This window comes from Chaetura pelagica, unplaced genomic scaffold (genome assembly GCF_000747805.2).
Source record: "Chaetura pelagica isolate M959 unplaced genomic scaffold, ChaPel_1.0 scaffold309, whole genome shotgun sequence".
Lineage (NCBI taxonomy): Eukaryota > Metazoa > Chordata > Aves > Apodiformes > Apodidae > Chaetura > Chaetura pelagica.
In genome coordinates this window covers 217,425-237,103 of record NW_009954547.1, presented here as the reverse complement: position 1 = coordinate 237,103, position 19,679 = coordinate 217,425, and the positions used below count along the sequence as shown (strand labels likewise).

Sequence of the window (19,679 nt, the reverse complement as noted above, 5' to 3'; positions counted from 1 at the left end):
CAGGAGCAGCTGAGGGAGCTGGGGGTGTCCAGCCTGGAGACAAGGAGCTGAGGGGAGACCTGCTGGCTCTGCAGCTGCTGAGAGGAGGTTGGAGCCAGGGGGGTTGGGCTCTGCTCCCACATAACTGGTGATAAAAAGAGAGGCAATTACCTCAAGTCAGACCAGGGGAGGTTTAGATTGGGTATTAGGAGCAGTTTCTTTACGAGAGAGTGGTCAGGCTTTGGCACAGGCTGCTCAGAGAAGTGGTTGAGTCACCCATCCCTGCAGGTATTCAAAAAACATGTAGACATAGCACTTCAGGACATGGTTTAGTTGGCTGGTGCTGTCGGGATGATGGTTGAACTTGATGACCTTAGAGATCATTTCCAACCGTGATGATTCTATGGTTCAATGACTCAGGAAATCCTGAGAGTTCACAGAACATCACAAGCCATCTCTGATTCCAAGTAATGGAGCTGCCTGCAATTACCTGCCTCCTCACAAGTGTCCCACTCCCCACGTCTCCAGCAATCAGCTACACAAGCTTGCCCGTGGCTCTTCCTCCCACAGCGAGACCCGCTCTAACAACCTGAAGGACTGAAAGGGGAACCATGGGTCCCACACACAGGGGAGAGCAGTCCCTGGGGTGCTGCAGCACACCCCGGGGCCCAGCAGCATGGGCTCAACAATGTGACAAGATTGTCTGTGTGTGACTTTTGGGGGAATTAGTAGCACCAGGAAATGAAACGCAGCCTGCAGAGCATTCCAATCAGGCCAGGTTTTCAGCAGCTGCTCAGCTGTGCAGCCCAGTGAGCTGTGAGCAGGTTGGATTTAAAAAAGAAAAAAAAATTTAAAAAAAATAAAACCAACAACAAGCCAACATTAAAATCCAAGGGTGCTGTTTGAAGAGAGCTGTTTTACAAGGATTTTATCTAGTGCTGGATTGTCAGCCCTGGCTTGCAGGCCGTTTTGTGATTTCAATGCTAATAAACCCATTCCCCACCATTTTTATGGCCCCGGCGTGATTGCAATGGCAGCAAAAGCACTGAAACACTTCAGCTATCAAGGGCTTTGCCAATAAACTTGTTCAGAGCAGCTGGCCCAACTGTGTTAGTATTTCATCAGGATCTGCACAAGAGTAGAGGAACATGATAAAAACCCTCAGCTGATCTGCAACACACACAGCCAGGCTGGGAGCATTTACTAGAGCAGATCCCCTCCCAGGCCAGCGGGAAGAGCTCAGCAGTGCCACTCTCTGCTGCTGCTCCCCATGGAGACCAGCACCCTGAAGGTCACTTCATGGCACAGAGAGCCACCGAGGCAACAGCTCACCCAGAGGCAGGAGGCCCCGAGCATCACCTCCCCGTGTCTGGTGGCTTCATGAGCTGATTCCACTTATACATAACATGAAAGATGGGGAGGTTCAAGTAACAGATTTCAAGAAAGCCTCAGAGAAGAGGGGGAAAAAACCCTCAAACCTCATCAAGAATGGCTGGTTTTTGGAGCAGGACAAACCCCACACAGACTGGGGTTGGCTTTGTTTTCTTGGTTGTGCCCCTAGGCAAGCAGGGAAGGTTTGGTAGGATTTTGCAAGCTGCCAGCAGAAAGGGGTGGGAGCTCAAGCCAGCACTGCAGCACTCACCGGCAGAAGGGACCGTGCATCCTTTCTGGTGGTCAGAGGCTGAGTGTTTCTTGTAGGGCTTCTGCTCTGGCATCTCCTCCCTGTATGCTGTGGAGTCAAGGAGGGGAAGCCTGCTCAGGACCGGGGACTGCGGGATGCTGGGCAGCGTGCGGGACTTCCCCAGGAGCGGTCGCTGCAGCTTTCTGTCCAGAGACCTGGAGGGGAGAAAACACAGGGAATTGAGCAGGTAGGATGGCTTCTTCAAGGCAGGACACACAACGCTGCCAGGAGGCTGAGAGCACATGGTCCTTCCCAACACCAAAGTGTACCCTTCATTTGCAAAGCTGCTGCTGCTGCAGCAAAGCCTTCTCCCTTCGCCAGTGTATCTTTGCATCTTGAGCTGCCAGCCACACCAGCCAAAACAGCACATGAGGCATTTCTAGCACCCATCCCACCTCAAAACTCATAGAAAATCAGAAAATAAACAGAACGGAGTATTCAAGACTGAAGTGTTACAAATTGCCTTTAAGAGAGCAAAACCTCCACTTAGCACTTAGCATCACCTGAGGCAGCAGAATGCTTCTCGTGGTGGAAACCAGGTCACTCAGAGAGACCCAGCAACATGCACTACAGGGAAGGTCCAGACTATAGTGAGCAGACTTACATAGCAGGCACTGAGGAGGTAATGAAGGGGTCATATGACATGTAGAAACACAAGTTCAAGGTCTCTGTGAGGCCAAAACTCAACCAAGCCTGATGATTGGGCTCAAAAGCTGCAGGGGTGACCAAGACACACCAGAAGTGTGACCACCAGCCCCTTTTGCCTCCAGAAACCCAGAGTATGCCAAGTGTTGGGGCAAGGGAGCAGGCCCCCTTTCTCCTACTTCACCCCACAACTTCCCTCAAATGATGGGGATGATACTGGCCCTGGCCATGCCACAAAGATCCCAGAAAGGTGATAAAAAGGGACGGATGCCCAGCACCACCACGGTTGGAGAAGACATGGCAGAATCACCCTGTGCCAAGGGCTGCAGGCTGGGATCATCCCTAGGCTGCCCCCTGTCCCTGACTCCCTGTCTCAGAGCCCACAGCTCAGCCTGAGCAAGCTCCCCAGCACACCCCAAGTGGGACCAGCAAAGGGCCCCTCCTTACACAAGGCTGCTCCCAAATCTCAGGCTGAATGGTACGAAACCTTCACATTTCCATCCACCATTCAATTCTTGGCTGCTTTCTGCTCCCTTGTTCCTATGCCAATATTAACCTTTAGCTTAAATAATTACTCCCCATCTCTGGTGTTTGCTCCCATGTTTAATTTCCATCATCCCAACACCACAGCCCCTTGCAGCCTGCATTTTTCTAGTCCGATGAAGGCAAGCTCTTTCAGCTTCCTCTCTCAAAATGAGCTCTCATTCCACACTCCTCTCCTCCCTTCTCCCCAGCTCAGACCTCCATCCTCCCCCCATCCCTGCACACCAGGCAGAGCTGAGCTCCGGGCGCGGGCGGCGATCGCTCTGCCTCCCGGCACGTCACAGCGCTACATCTCATCCTATTTCCACCAGCTGGTCCTCAAGGTCGTGCAGGAAGAGTCTATCATGCAAAAGCTCCTGACCCTCAGCACTGCCTGTCACTGCACCCTTTATTATCATCGTTTTTCAAGCCCTTTACAAACGTGGCAGCAGCTCCCGCCAGGGCAGAGTGAAGCTCCGTGCCAGGCTCCTGCAGGATGGCAGGGCAGCAGGAGCACAGCACCATCCTGCCCACCCCAAGCCCCACATGAAACCAAGCTACACCAGGAGATACAGAGCCAGGATTAGCATCCTGAGTTGTTTCTATTTCAGTAAAACGTATGGACCTCTCGTTGTGACACACTTCCCTGGCACAAGACAACAGGGATGTAACTTCACACATCAACGCACTGCGTAAATGAGTCCCGGGCTCTGCCGGAGCTCAACACGTTCCTCTTTTCTTGGATATAAATCTCAGGGCTTTTTAAACAGACCCGTGTAGAACTCCATCACCTGCAGAACAGCATTAGCATTTTAAGTGCTAACATCCCTGTGTGCCTGCAGTGCCACTCACACAAATCACACGGGGGTAAAAAGGAAGAACTCACATGTTTAGAGGAGCATTTTTTTCAGTTGCAGACAACGATTTAAATCAGAAAGAGCAATTCAACTAGAAATCTGTTTGGATGTAAAACCAGAACTGGAATTCCCAAGCACACTCCAGCTCTATGGATCTACCATCCCTTGCACAACTCTGGAGGCCTCAGCACCAACTCTCAGTTTGGACTTGATGCCACCAGGAGGTCACGTTGCATCTCCCTGTGCTTCCCAGGCAGACTCCACAGCCAGGCATTATCAAGGATGCCACATCCCATTAGTAAAGGTCCCTGATGAAGTGTAAAGCTCAATTAGAAAAGCCATAATCAACACTGTTACATTCTGTGGTTAGCTGCTGTTCAGCCTTTTGGTCAAAAAGAAGAGCAAATCATCGAGGCGACAAGGGTGGAAAAATTATTCTGGCTGTATGTGAGAACTCCAGGCAGGTGTGACAGTGACAGCTCCATCACTCCCAGTCCACAGCCAGATAGGAAACCAGGGCCAGGTCCCCTGCGACCAGCTCTGGGGACAGCCACAAGGCTCAAGCTGGTTGTTCCAGGCAGGGTGCAAGCCCAGCTGACTGCTCCAGCATTCCCCACCCCAGCCACGGCTTGTGACACCTGGGGACACACGTGCTGCTCCACCAGGCTGTTACTGGAAGCAGAGTGGCTAAATAAACTAGCCCCTGTGTCCAAAAAATGGGGAAAAGGGGCAGAACACATCTCAAAAAATGTGCTGTGTCCAGCACTGGGTGGCTTTTCCATCACCACAGGGCAAGAGAAGGAAAGAGCTGAGCAGAGATAAAGGGAAGAGAGGGACAGAGAAAATGCTCATCCAAGTGAAACCATGGGAAGCCGAATCCTGCATCCCTCCTGCAACTGAACACCTGCCCTCAGCCTGTCCTTCCTGCTTATTTTGGTATGGGAGAAGTTGTTCTCCAGAGGGCACTTCCCAGTCCAACCCTGAAGGCTTATTTTAGTCTTATTTTGAAAGAGAGAGGAGAGAGGCTCCACCTTACCCAAAGGAAAGGATGGAGGAATCTCCACCATTCCAGCCACAGCAGAAATCCAGCAACACAGCAGAGATGGCAGGCAGGAGCAATAAATAACCCCAAACCTACTACTCACACAATCCCAAAAGAACCCCAGTAAGCCTCACTGATTTACAGGATTTCTCAGGGAAATGCATGAAAAAACCTCCCATGCACCTCCTTTGGGGGGTCCCTGTCCTTGGGCATTCCCAGATGTCCCATTCCTGAGAAGGGGAAGCCCTCATTCTGCCACAGCACCCAGTCCCAGCAGTTCTCAGACAAACCTGAGCAGGCACTGGGATTAATCCAGCCTCCTCATCTACTCAGAGCCAGGCTGCTCTTGGAAAATGGGAATGACAGTAGGAGGCTGAGCCAGGGAGCAAGGCTAAAAAGGGAGAGGGGCAGAGGAGCAGGGCACCAGCTGTTCCCAACCCTGCCTGCCTGCTCCAGCACTGTGGCCTGGTGACAGCCACACACCCCAGTGTGAGGCCATTCCCAAGCTCCAAGGAGAACGAGTGTCCCCAAGAGCTCACAGCCCCAAAAGGAAATTAAGGATTAAAAAAAAAAAAAAAGAAAAGAAGATGGAGAAGCCAATGGCTGCTTCTTCTCCTACAGGACCACGTGGCATTTCACTGGTAAATGTTGGTGGCTCCCCTACACCCTCAGTCAATTATTTCAGTAAATCTGCTGAGCAAAGGAAGCTTATAAAGGTGAAGGATTGGGGAGGAACAGCCTAGGACTGACAGAGGCACAGGGGCCAGAAGAGCCCTGTTATTGCAAAGGGACACTGCTCCCAGATCTTTCCAGCCAGTGCCTGCTCCTGCCTGCAACACACTGCTCAGCCTGCTCCTCCAAGGAGGTGTAACTTAGCAACCTGACCTTAAAAACTCAGCAAAGGTTTTAGATGGATTCAAGAAAATGAAAGATGCTACAAGCTGGGAGGAGCAATTACCCACCACAACCCTCTTTTGGTGCTGGGGAACAGAAAGATGTGGCTCTGCTCAGGCAGCAGGGTAAAGGGAGAGTGCAGCTCCTCTGCAGACAAATCCCACAGCCTCTGACCACAAGCAGTGGCTGCAAAACTGAAAAAAAAATTAAAAAATTAAAAAATCAACAACACCCAAACATCCATCCCCTGAACCAGCTTGCAGAGACCCAGCTGGGTGTGACAGGCACAATGTGCACCCCGAAGAGCTCAAGCCTCAAAAGACACACCAGGAGCAAGCAGGTCAGGAGGAGGTTTCCCATTTGCACTGAGCTCCACAGTGCAGGGTTCATCTTCCCACCAGCCCAGTGAGGGGCAAGCTCTGCCATGGGGGGAGAGGCTGTGTGCCACAGGGAAGAGGTGAGCAACAACTTGTGCAACACTCTCCTCCATCCCTGTCCAGATCACAGCTAGAGTCAAGAAAACACCTGCCTGCAGCTGGATCCTGCAAAGGGGCTTTGCAGGACAGGGAAGCAGCAGGAGATGGAAAGCCAAGAGGATCCAAGTGCCTTAGAAGCCATTTCCAGACAGAAGCACAAGGCCTCTGGGATGTCTCAGAATGGTCCAAAGCAGCAGCAGAGCCCCACGGAGGGCAGGGGGGGAAGTTTGAGGGGATGGGGCAGCAGTGGGGAAGCCTAGAGAAGGAGTCTGAGAGGCAGGAATACAACCAGCTGAAGCACTGGCTGGCCTTAAAAACAGAGCCCAGAGACTTAGGAATAAGTGCAGCCTTCACAGGGCATCCGAGCATGTTCAAGTCACCATAACTTGCTCTGGAAACCTTATCAACTGCTAGCAAACCCATGAGTCACTGGTATTTTTCCAGTGACCCTGTGAATTGCAAAGCAGTTACAAAGCAAAAATCACTGAGAAATCTTCTCTTCGCATTCAAAAAACATCCAAACAGAAAATCACCCTTTCTGGCTGCCCAGGACATGCGCCCGAGTTAACTGTCTAGGAGCCAGTGCAGAAGCCACAGACCAGCATCAGTTCTCCCATCACAAGCAGCTTCCCTGAGGCACAACTCCTTGTCACACAGAGCCACGTTTTAGCAGGAGAGAGGAGCAGCCAACTCCAAGGAAGGGAACCAGGTAAGCAGAGAGGCCTGAGCATCCCTGCAGGGACAGCAGAGCCCTCCCCACAGCTCCTCTCCATCACCTGCACGGTGCTCCTGCCCTCTCCTCCCGCTCCCAGGCACATCCCTGAAGCACATAAATCACAGAATGTGTTTCTAAATGGTTCTAAAAGACCTTTAAGATCATCAAGGCCAACCAAAACCTAACTCTGCCAAGGCCAGTGCTGACCCAGGTCCCTCAGTACCACATCTGCAGGGCTTTAAAACCCCTCCAGGGACTGGGATTCAACCACTTCCCCGGGCAGCCTGGGCCAGGGGTTAATGACCCTTTCAGTGAAGAAGGTTTTTCTAGTATCTCATCTAAACCTCCCCTGGTGCAACTTGGGTCCATTTCCTCTTGTGTAGTAACAGAGCCCAACCCCCCTGGCTCCAACCTCCTCCCAGGCAGCTGCAGAGCCAGCTGGTCTCCCCTCACCTCCTTGTCTCCAGGCTGGACACCCCCAGCTCCTCCTTTTAAGACCCTTCTCCAGTTCCATTGCCTCATCCCAGTCCTCCATTCCCCCCTGCACTGGGGAGCACCCAACCATGCTTGGTTACTTCTTTTAACCATCTGGGATTACAGAGGAGGCAGCACCAACCCCTCAGCTGCCTGGACAGGGCATGTCTGCTGCTCCTGCTGCAGGAGAAGCTCAGCCAAGCCGCAATTCTCTCTTCCCAGTTCAAGCCAAGCCTCCACAAAGCCATCTTCATGCTGTTAAAAGGCAACAGGGGCTCAAAGAACAGAGGATGATAGCTGAAAAGACAGCATCTTTTATATGGCTGTGAAACAGTTTCAAAGGTAAACAAAAACCAAAACAGCATTCAGCTTGCAAGTTCAGAAAAGGGGGAAAGTAAAAAAAAACAACACAACAAAAACCAAATATGAAGCTATAAAAATACTTTATTCCCAAGCTCAGCCCTGAGCTGGTAAATACCATGATTTCCACCAGCTGGTTTGAAAAAGCTTCCTCTTTGCCATCCCTCCAGCTTCAAGAGACTCTCTCCAGCAGGGGCTGCAGCCTGAACAAAACCCTTCCCAGCATCACAGGGGTAACTGCTCCTCTGTTTCAATAGGGAGCAGAGGCAGGAGCTCTGGTGGCTGCTGGGAGGTGCAGGAGAGCAGGGCACACAGCCCAGGAAACACAGGGCAAGCCTCAGCAAAACATTCCAAAGAACCACATGGAAGAGGAGCATTCAGCCCCCCTTGCCCCTCCAAGTCCAGCTGTGCCCCAGGACCCAGCCCCTCTTCCTGCCCCCACCCTGTGGGGCCAGTTACCAAATTTCCCAGGAAAAAGCCAAAAGGCCCTTTTGGGCAGCAGCTGCCTGCTGAGCCCTGAGCACTCTGGTGGCCCAGCCAGGCAGCGGGCAAAGCCAGCCCCAGACAGCCTCACCCACTCAGGGAAACGAGGTTAAATATATATATATATATATATATATATATAAAGCCAATTCAAACAGTTCACATCAGCAGTTCTGAGCCCGAGCACCATGGTTGTGTTTTACAGCTGCCATTTCAACATTTACTGAAATGTAATTGTTAAAAAGGGAAGAGGAAATACTTTGGGGGCACAGACTGCTGTTTGTTTAATCAAACTATGTTGGTTTCTTCCTTCAAAGGACTCTTTTTCCCAGCTCTACTGCAGGCAGCAAACCAAATTCCCGGGCCCCCCAAGGCTGCTGTGTCTGCTGGTCCCACTGGGACCCTTGCTGGTGATAACTCTGCCCCAAGCAGACCCCACTGCACAAACAAGCTCTGTCCCTTCTGTTCCCAAAAGACATCCCCTTCACATCCTGCAGGAGAAATGAGCCCCAGGCACCCTCCTGTTCAGCTGGTACCATGACCCACACACCAGTAACAAGGTAAAGCTGGCACTGGGAGGGGTGAGATGGCAGAGATGCCCAGACCCGCTGGAGCTGCACCTCCTCAGAAAAAACAAAATCCAAAGACAGAAAGTCCCCAGAGCCAGGGAAAGAAGCAGAAACACTTATGGAGCATTTATGCTGCTCCCTGATATATGAGGAAAGGAGGCAGACGAAGGCGTCGACACAAGTCCCAGCACGAGGGCGGAGCAGGCGCGTGTGTCCCCCAGCTCCAGAGTGTGACCTGCATCCCCAGGGACTGGGTGCTGGGAGTGCCCCAGGTCTCCATGCCCCTGCCAGGCTCTGCCATCCAGCCACCTGTGAAGCAGAGAGGATGTCTGAAGGCATCTGGGATGCTCCACAGGGAATATAAAAGGCTCGTGGGCCACTCTGCGAAATAAAGAAGGCCAAGGTTGTGCTCCCCTTCTCATTAAGAAGGGTATTTTGGATGATTTAGGCAGCTCACCTAAAGATCTTGCACACTGAAACAGCTCACAAGCAGGATGCAAACCCCAGGGGCACACCAATGACTCAGAAACGTGGCCAGCCCTGAGGCAGACAAGGGACAGCAAAGTGTGTTTGGGACACAGCAACGGGCACATCAAGTCAGAAGACAAACTGGCCCAAAGAAGAGCAATGCAGCTCCTTGCTTTAGATGGCAGAGCTTGCAGTGCCACTCCATTATTAATCATCTACTGATGTTTAAAGGTGAGAAAAAGCAGAGATGAGAAGGGGTTATGTGACCTACCAGGGGCTGGGACAGAACAAAAACCTCCCACTTTCCAGGTTCACAAGACACCAAACCACAGACATCATGCCATGGCTCCCACTTTTCTTTTGCAGCAATTACTCATCTCCTGTTTGCCCTCGAAAAATTTCAGAGACAAAAGCTAATGAAGCACAAGTAACACGGAAGACAAGCTTCCTGGCTCAAATTCAAAAAGGCTGGCTAGCTGGCAAGATAAATATCTAACTGCCTCCTTTACATCTGCCAGCACCTTTCAGGGAGGATGCAAAGGGGGTCCAACATGATGCCCAGCACAGCAGCCACTTCCAGGACCCACCCTGCACCAGCACAGAACCCCCAAGGCCAGACTGGAGCCCTTATGCTGCCCCCCAGCCCCTCCCCCCAGGGATGCCCACCAGCTGCATGGCCAAACTCCTGATCCTTCTCCCAGTCTCATGACACGGGGCTGGTGCTTCAAAATCCGAGTCACACGACGGAGGAGACAAAAAGCTGCTGAGATCATCTTGGAAAGGACCCTGCTGCTCCTGACAAACACTGGGGAGGCATGAACTCTTGGTGTTCCAGCACAGAAAGCATAAAGACACTCGAGACATCTCTCAAAGCTGCTCAGGTTGCTGTAAATCCTGTCATTTCTGTTGCTTGACCAAATTTTACAGCACTCAAGGCTGACACTGGCAAAGCTGACCTGTCACATGCAGGACCACAGAAGCCCATGGGCAAGACCACCAGCTCTGGTGGCTTCCGAGCAGCAAACACCCATGGGTGATCCAGGCAGTGGTGCCCACACCCAAGGGTCTGCCTTGGGCAGGGGCCAAGGCTCCATTCTGCTCCCCCCATCCCAAGTGGCTGCCATAGCCTCCTAACCAGAAGGAGCTGCTTATTCCCACCTGCACACTTTCACATCAATAAATGCAAACTAAAAATATTTTGCATACATTTGTATAATTATCAACTATTCCTCCAGGAGAAAACATGGAATTTGGGAAGCAAAAATAAATTAATTATTAAAGATAGTATTCTGGTCTTCCCCTTTGAAATATTCTAAACAGAAGTGTCCTTTTTTCTATCCCTTTTTGAACTGTTTCCTTCTGGGTCCAGAAAAATATCCTTTGTCAACCCAACCCCCCACAACTTCCTTTCCAGCTCAGCCTCATCTCAGACCACCTCCTGCAGAGGAGAACATCAGCTGGATGCTCTCTCAGGAGCCTCTTGGGGTGCCTGTTCACCCAGAAAAGGGTTTGGGGCAGACAACCACACCTCAAACTTCCCCCAGGAGGGTGCCAGGCTGGGCACCTCACTGCTCTGTCTTGAATTTCTCCCACTCACCTGGTGGCCAGGTCAGGGCTGGTCACTTTTAGGGGGTATCTCAGCACCCAAGGATAGGTGGCTGTTTGCAGGACTCCCACACCAGGGTGGACACACCAGCAGGGGGATGGATGGATGACACTCTGTGCTCAGAACCCTCCAAATCACAACGACACCTCCTCCCTGCTCCCAGGGCCTCTGCCCATTGTCCCCACTCATGGATTCTGACACCACAAAGGCACAGTGTCCCCATTCAGCTCAACATCTCAAGGCACTCAAGGGCACAGAGACCCTTCCCTTCACCTCCAAAGGTGATGCCAAGGCAGCTGGATATCCTGATGACTGTTAGCAGGGCAGCCAGTGCCTCCACAGCTGCCCTTGTGCCCAGCCAGGCCCTCCTCACACCCCCTCCCAGCTTGAGAGCAGCATTTGCTCCATGGGTGGAGCAAGAAAACCCCCCTGTGCCACACACCTTGCAGGTGGCAGCTGCCCTGTGCAGGCAGGAGCAGGCAGAGAAGGGCAAACAGGGACAACCTCCATTCAGAAATCTTCCCCTTGCCAGCCACCACTTTAATTAGAAGCTGTTAAAATTCACATCCGCTGTCTGAAATCACTTCCTTCCCCTTCCCCGTGCACAAGTCCCGGTGTGTATTGCTGGTGCTTCTGTTTCCTACCTGCACACCCACCCAGCTGTGACTCAGTGCCAAAACAGTGGGTGAATTAGGAATCAAACAGTCTTTCTAGCAACTACGACTCACAGGCTGAGGTTTCTGCTGAAGGAGAACTTCTCTGTACTCATGCTACATGTGTAATTACTCTTCATACCAGAGTAACTTCCCCCTCCTCTCGTTACCCGATCCAAAATTAAGGATAATTGTCAAATTTTTTTGCTGCCTAATCCAGGAAAATATTAGCTCCAGCTTGTGCAGAAAATAGTCAGCCCCCACCCTCACCTCCTGTCCCAAAGATTAGCTTTAGAAGGAGGCCAGAAGCCAAGAACACCAGACACAAACCACATCACTTGGTTTTAGATACAACATGGCCCCAAAACCCAAAAAGATGACACTGAGAGCCCAGATGTGCTTTACCAGCCTGTCACATCCAGAAAGTTTGATTTTTCCAGCCAGCTCCTGGGCCCACATGCATAAGCACTTTCATGGGAGAGATGTTAAATGTGCCTCTACTTACAACCATGAGAGGAGGTTTTGGCAGAGCATCAAGAGGCAGAGCAGACCAGGGAAGCAAGGCCCACCTGGCTGTCCACATTGCTTCCCCCAGCAAACATGCTGGTGATCACAGTGTTAGAGAGACCAGCAGCCCACTGACCAGGTGCACTGCACCCAGGCCAGGTCACTAGGTTCTGGAACTGGAAACACACCCAGGTGTGTCCCCAGGCACATAAAAACCTGCTTGGAGAATCAGGATGCATCAGGTTCTAGTGGAGAGGACCCTTGCAAGAACAGGTTTGATGGGGAGATTTCTTCTCCATGCTGCTCCCCAGGCCCCTTCCCGATCACAGCCACAGCGATGCAAACAATGGGGAAGAGGAAAGCTAAAAAGCCTCTTCAGGTTTAGTATGCAAAGCCCAGGCAGCTGGATCAAGCAACAAAAGCTAAATGTCATTTCCTCTGGTGGCACCACCATTCTGCTCACAAAACAGAGCTGTTTACATCTGACAGCCTGTCATCTTGGTGAGACACCAGGGATGCGCTCGCACAGCCCAGGGAAAAGCTGACACGGGGAGAGGGGGGAAAGGCTCAGTCCTGCACCTCACCAAGTGCAGAGCGTGAAGGGGCAGGAGCTGAAAGGCACCGGGCACCCCAGCAGCCACCACCACCCAGTGATGCTCAGCCAGGGGCAGCACTCCCAGTTGCAAACCAGCCTCCCCCAGAAGCACCACGGCTACACTTGGGTGGGCACCCACCCTGTGAACTTCCCCCTCCTCTCGTTACCCGATCCAAAATTAAGGATAATTGTCAAATTTTTTTGCTGCCTAATCCAGGAAAATATTAGCTCCAGCTTGTGCAGAAAATAGTCAGCCCCCACCCTCACCTCCTGTCCCAAAGATTAGCTTTAGAAGGAGGCCAGAAGCCAAGAACACCAGACACAAACCACATCACTTGGTTTTAGATACAACATGGCCCCAAAACCCAAAAAGATGACACTGAGAGCCCAGATGTGCTTTACCAGCCTGTCACATCCAGAAAGTTTGATTTTTCCAGCCAGCTCCTGGGCCCACATGCATAAGCACTTTCATGGGAGAGATGTTAAATGTGCCTCTACTTACAACCATGAGAGGAGGTTTTGGCAGAGCATCAAGAGGCAGAGCAGACCAGGGAAGCAAGGCCCACCTGGCTGTCCACATTGCTTCCCCCAGCAAACATGCTGGTGATCACAGTGTTAGAGAGACCAGCAGCCCACTGACCAGGTGCACTGCACCCAGGCCAGGTCACTAGGTTCTGGAACTGGAAACACACCCAGGTGTGTCCCCAGGCACATAAAAACCTGCTTGGAGAATCAGGATGCATCAGGTTCTAGTGGAGAGGACCCTTGCAAGAACAGGTTTGATGGGGAGATTTCTTCTCCATGCTGCTCCCCAGGCCCCTTCCCGATCACAGCCACAGCGATGCAAACAATGGGGAAGAGGAAAGCTAAAAAGCCTCTTCAGGTTTAGTATGCAAAGCCCAGGCAGCTGGATCAAGCAACAAAAGCTAAATGTCATTTCCTCTGGTGGCACCACCATTCTGCTCACAAAACAGAGCTGTTTACATCTGACAGCCTGTCATCTTGGTGAGACACCAGGGATGCGCTCGCACAGCCCAGGGAAAAGCTGACACGGGGAGAGGGGGGAAAGGCTCAGTCCTGCACCTCACCAAGTGCAGAGCGTGAAGGGGCAGGAGCTGAAAGGCACCGGGCACCCCAGCAGCCACCACCACCCAGTGATGCTCAGCCAGGGGCAGCACTCCCAGTTGCAAACCAGCCTCCCCCAGAAGCACCACGGCTACACTTGGGTGGGCACCCACCCTGTGACCCCCCACCCACCTCCCTGACCCAGCATCTCTCCAGCTGACATGAGACTGAAGGTTTTCAGCTCCAGCTCCTGAAGCTTTTTCTCACATTCTTGCACGGCCACTGAACAACCCCAGCTAAGCTGCAAAGATGCTGCATGTCTGCTGCCTGCTGCAGTTAACAGGATTAATTCATGGGCACTCGGCACCTCTGCAGAACAGGCCATGGTCTGAGTCACTTGCACTGGATTTAGGACTCTATTTCCAGCTCAGCCTGGCACCAGCACACCTCCATGTACAATGGACACCAATCTTTTCATATTTTTCTAATAGGTTACAACGACCTGTTGCAGCAGAGACACTGGCCTCTCAGCAGGCAAGGAAGTTTCAAACACAAGTGCCACAAACACCTTCTTGGGTAATTTCATGTGGAAACATCTCACTTATGTGCAAAGACTTCCAAATTCCTTGTTTTCCCTCTTAAAATGCAGGTATCTTTCCATATGGATATGTCATTTGGAAGCAGAAAGGCTCTGATCAAAACATGCCAAAAACAAAGTGGGAAAAGCCAGTCCAGGTTTCAGCCACACGAGAGCTCCTGGGTGCCCCTCAGAGCTGCCCCTTCACGGGTGGGTTTCAAAACCCGTGTTAAAAGCCTCTGACTCAGCTCAAGCTGCAGGACACAGAACCTGGGAAAAATGGTCCCTGCACATATGCAAGACTAAATGCTGCAGGTGGCAGGTGACACCCCCAAGCACTGCCAAGGCTGGCAGATGGATGGAGGCTCCCCCGGAGCTCCGGGCACTGCCCCTCCGCTCCGCGCATCCGCGGGGCTTCTTGCCACATCCTGCCTGCTCTCAGCTCCTACACGTGTTTAGAACAGCCAGCATCAACTAAACCCCCGTATTGGGACTGGAAGGAGTGGGCTACGTCCCCAGCACCATGTCCCATGTGATTTCAGGCAACTCAGTGCCACTGAAGTACCCCAGGAGGACACTCGATGCAGTGAGACTGCGGTGACGGGGACCCCTGCAAGGCTCTGCTGTACAACTGAGGTGAAAGATACAGCCCTTTCAGTCTGTCTCATTCTCTGTGCAGCTAACACAGGATCTGTTCCTTCAGTGCAGTTTTCCAGCCCCAAAACTTGCCAGTTCCTCCTCTTCCCCATCACGACCGTGTGCTTGAGCACAGACGTGCTGCCAGAGCTGAAGAGATATTTTTAAACAGCCAAAAAATAACTAAGCACAATCCTGCAAAAAAAAAAAACAACACAACAAAACATTGCCCACCCTGCTTAACCACCTCAAAGCCCAAAATACACAGCACGTGGGTCAGGATACCAGTGTGGAAAACACCTCCAAAGGAAGGGAGGTCACAGGGCCCCATTGCAAAGAGCAGCTCCTGGGTAGATCTTCCCACAAGGCCTGGGACAGCCTCTGACTGCCACAGCAGCAGGGACACCTGGACCCAGCTCTGCTCCCCCTGCAACTACAGAGGTGGAGCATCACCTGGAGCACCATCCCTGAAGATTACCTAATGACATGGGGAAAACAGGCCAGGCAAGTTGGAATTGCTATGTAATTTAATTTGGACATAATTTAATTCATTGCTAACTAACATCAACTTCCAACATCAATTCAGGTATTGAGAAAAAAGGCACTGAGACTCTAAATCAAACACCCTGCCTGCCTGCTCCCCAGTTCAGCAAAAGCCAAACACTTCTCATCCTCGATTCCCAAGCTCAGGTTCCCTGGGTTTCACCACAGGTCACTCCACTGCATCCCCCAAGCCAGGGAAAAGCTCCTCTCCTGGAGCCCACTGAGGATGTAGGCTCTTTACCCCCAGAATTTTATGGGTCTTCAGTTCTGCTGCCTCCAAGACTGAAAGTCTCCCCTAGGAGACTGATCCAAGACCAGGCACAAATCTCTCCTTCTCCTTCCCCCATTCTGAAGATCTCAGTTCCCACAACCAGGCAGTGATCTCCAGACAAGCACATTAAAGCTCCTCTGTGGGGTCCGAACGGGACTCTGGGAACCACGGAGAAGGGGAGAGGTGACAGCTATCAAAGAGAGAACATGCATCAACCTCCTGAAGCCCAGTGAGCAGATCTATCCCAAAACACTACTGGGTCAAGAGACAAAGCCTCTAAATGAAATTGCCTCCAAATTCCTGCCTAGAGAAAAAAATGCCCCTGGACAGTATCTGGGATTTTTAATGAAGTGCCCTTTGTTATTGCTGCAGGTCACAGCTCTCACAAAAGGACTGATGTTCTCCTTGCCCACACTGCATTCAGGTTGAGACCAACACTAGGAGTCTCCTTAAGAAATTCACCAAAAACTGTTAACTCTGTCAGATGACACCAGACCCTCACCCTCCCATGACAGCTGCAAGCACCCAGGACCTCAGCCCAGGATTTTGCCAGGCAACTCACTGCTCTGCAGCCTTGGCTGAAACCAGCCACCTAGGAACGTGCCAACCTGCTTCCAAAAACCTCATTCCACCCTGCAGCTTCACCCAGCACACTCACAGCAGAGCAAGGCCATTTTCTCAGCCCTTTGATTTTCTGATCCAATTCCAAAAGCTGCAGGAACACACAATCAGCTGTCCAGCCCTTTTGGTTCTAAAATAGCTCACTAATAGATGATCCATTTTGCATAACCTGTCTTTTCCTTTCATTACCCCTCTGTGCCAGAAGCAGATTCTCTCCACCCATCCTGCCAACATGCAGAGAGCTGGGCATGAGCTACTGAAGGCTGGTACCATAAGATAAAAGAGAGGACAAACCCCTCAAGCCTCAGCAAGCACTCCCAGTCTCTCCCCGCAGGCACTTGCACCCAGCGCTGCAGCCTCTGAGCTGCAGAGTCATCCACCCCTGCCATGATCTGGGTGTTCATCCTGCACGAAGCAGTACAGCTGCAGCACCAGTCAAGGTGAACATTTGGCTCATCCATCAACCTTTCTACTAGACTGAAAAAAGTTACTGCAAAGAAATCACTTACAGGCTTTCCTGAGCTTGGCTCCGGCTGGTGTGTTTGTGCTCAGGCGCTGCCACCAGCAGAAGCTGCACAACAGGGACACTGATCCCCAGCTTGTCATGCCTGGAGCCTCTCGACCCCTGGAGATCCAACTGATTTCATAACCTGGAGCAGCTGTACTCCAGCCCCGCAGCAGAGCATCCATCCTCCTGCTGAGCACAGCTGGCAAGGCTCAGGGTGGAAAAGCCTGCAGCTGAGAGGACAGGAAGGTGTGAACGAGGACAGAGCTCGGGGCACATTAGAGGCTGAAGAGCTCCTGCAACCATCGTGTTTGGCCAATGGCACCAGAAGATGGGGAGAGATGATGCTATCACTAGGCCCCTCTCCTGTGCACAACTTTGAGCCCACAAATTCCCAAATCCAGCAGATTTACTCAACCCACCTCAGAGGCTCTGCTGTATCTGGAGGCGTAGCTTAAAAATGCAGGCACATCACTTCAGACCATAACTACACACCTGCTAATATCTGATAGATCCTATGAGGATGTGTGGGACCACTATATTTAGACTTTAATCACTCCAGTTAGTGCATCCCCCACAGCAGAGCTCCCTGTGTTTGCTTGTTCTGGTCCCAGGGGACTACGTGTCTTTGGCAAGTGCAGCAGGACCCAGCTGCCCTGAGGCACACGAGGGCCTGGGCAGGGCTCCAGGAGGGTCCATTAGACATCACACTGCTCAGCCTGGGGTGCAGCATCTCCACTACTTACACACACATGGAAACATGGGGTCTGAGCATCTTATTTCCTCATTTCATTTACCCTCATTAGCATGAAGAAATGAAGTAAACCCAGAAAGCTGATCAGCAGAGCTAGAAAAGGCACTGTCTAGAGAAAGGACAGGGTCAGACAGGGCAGCAGATGCCTTTTGTTTTTTTGCTTTCAGCTCCCAGCCACGAAGCGTTCAGCTTTCTGGCTGCCAGGAGCCAGTTCAGCTTGGGTCAGGGGTCTCAGCTGGAATATCTCAGTGTACAGACATGGAGGGATAAAAACAGACAAAATCTCAAGCAGCTCAGGTGAAAAGTGACACTGATTTCAAAAGCGTCTCATGCTTCAGTCAACACTTATTTTTACTTCCATAATCAACCGTGTGCAATCAAGAAAACGGGCTCAGTATCTGCAGGTGCACTTGAGCCCCCCTGATGGGGAAGTTGGGGGCACCAGGAGCACCCTACGTGCTCAGACCCGGTCCAGGGGAGCAGCTTCATGGCACAAGGGGCAACACAAGTGAAGGGACAGGGAGAGAACAGCTCCCATCATCTAGAGCTCAGCCTCACCGGACCTTTGGGGCACAGGGAGAAACTCCTGCTTGGGGGAACCACATCCACCAGCCCCACACAGAGCAGAGCTTCAACAGGCAGCAGCCCCAGGGGCCGTGACTGATGTGTGGTGAAGCCACACTCCATGCAAGAGGAGCTCTCAAACATGCCCAGTATCCCCCTGGAAAATTTCATACATGAACTACACCCCAGCAAGGCCACTTTTGTGGCTCATGCCCTGGAGTTAGGAAGGCACCATGATATCACCCTTTGGACAGGAAACCACCCAATTTCCCCCAAAAACACAAGGTTCAGGACTGAAGAAGCATCCTGTATATGGGGGATTGAGAGAGTGAAGAGCCCCAGAAGCACCTCCTCCCTTGCTCCACAGAGAGGTCAGGACCCCTCCAGAAGTGGGGAGGCACCACGTGCAGGTCAGCGGGAGGATGTGGGGACATCCACTGCTCGGGCTGGTCACCCTCTGCCTCACCACCAGCCCTCAGAGAGGGGAAAAAGCCCAGAGCAGCATCAAGAGCTCGTCACATCCTACAAGCTGCTTGTAATACTCCAAGGAGAGACAAGCCACCGAGGCACAGAGGAATTTTCTTAATAGCATTAACTGTGTTTACCTTGCAAAATAAGGCAGCCCCCACACCCCAGTGCTGGGCTTGCCCTTGCTGCCCCTGCTGTGCCCCCAAGCACTCCAGTGATCCCAGAGAGCATCCAGTCAGCCCAGTGCCACCACTCCCCAGCACGATCCCCTTGGCAATCCACACCCCAAGGAGCCAAGGGTGAACCTGTTGGCCAACAGGAGCCCCCTCACCATTGCACCCAAGCACAGTGAGAGACCCCCCTCATCCTCCCTGGCCGCTTCATGCCAGGAGGCTCCACCAGCCCCATGCTCCCAGGTGCTGTCAGCTCCACCTGGGAAGCCACCTCTGGCTTCCTGTGCAGCCAGGGAAGTTACAGCATGAGGAGCAGAGGGAGGGAAGGGCAGTTGAGGCACAATAACCTCTCCACAGTAACATGGAGGCAGCACAGCACAGACAGCAGGTACACGTGCAGGCAGCCACCTGAGAGGGACTGTGGCAGCTCTGGGACGTGCCCTGGGCAGGGAGATGGATGCCAGGGAACAGAGCCTGCCAGAGACATCCTGCAGCAACGAGCTGCTTGGGAGCCCCAGACAAGACCCAGGTGATGCCTCCAGAGCTCCTGGCATGCTCAGGAGAGGGAAGAGAAAGCAGAACACCACGAACTGCACCTCCCACCTGGCAGCCTCCCAGGCACACAACGGAGGCACGAGGACAGACAGGCCACTGCCACCCCATACCTGCACTCAGTGACACTACAGCAGCAGCTCCCGCTCCGCCGGCTCCGCTGCCTGGAGCGCAGCTCCGTCCTGGACTTCCTGAGGCTGAAGTACTCGGTCAGCTTCCCGAAGGCAGCCATGGCCCCCGCCGCACATGCTACCCCCGCCAGCCCGGGAAGGGAGCGCCGGAGCCAGGGACAGGGACACAGCACCGGGCAGGAGGAGCTGAGCCAGGAATGACCTGTTGGACGGTGCACAGGGCGCTCCGCGGGCAGTCCCGCCGGTGGGGAGGGGAGGGGAGGGCGCCCCCCTGCCTCCCAGAGCCCCCCCAG

The 19,679-nt window shown here is 52.6% G+C and overlaps 1 protein-coding gene across 1 annotated transcript in view; it reads right to left on the bottom strand.

Annotated features, from left to right (window-relative positions):
• LOC104395367 overlaps nt 1-19,487 on the bottom strand; it is a 189,152-nt gene extending 169,665 nt beyond the window's left edge. The window contains exons 1-2 of the mRNA XM_010005056.1: nt 19,369-19,487; nt 1,622-1,815 (exon numbers count right to left, since the gene is read on the bottom strand). Coding sequence (XP_010003358.1) covers nt 1,622-1,815; nt 19,369-19,487 — 313 coding nt within the window. The remainder of the gene's footprint in view (nt 1-1,621; nt 1,816-19,368) is intronic.
• Between the last annotated feature and the right edge of the window lie 192 nt (nt 19,488-19,679).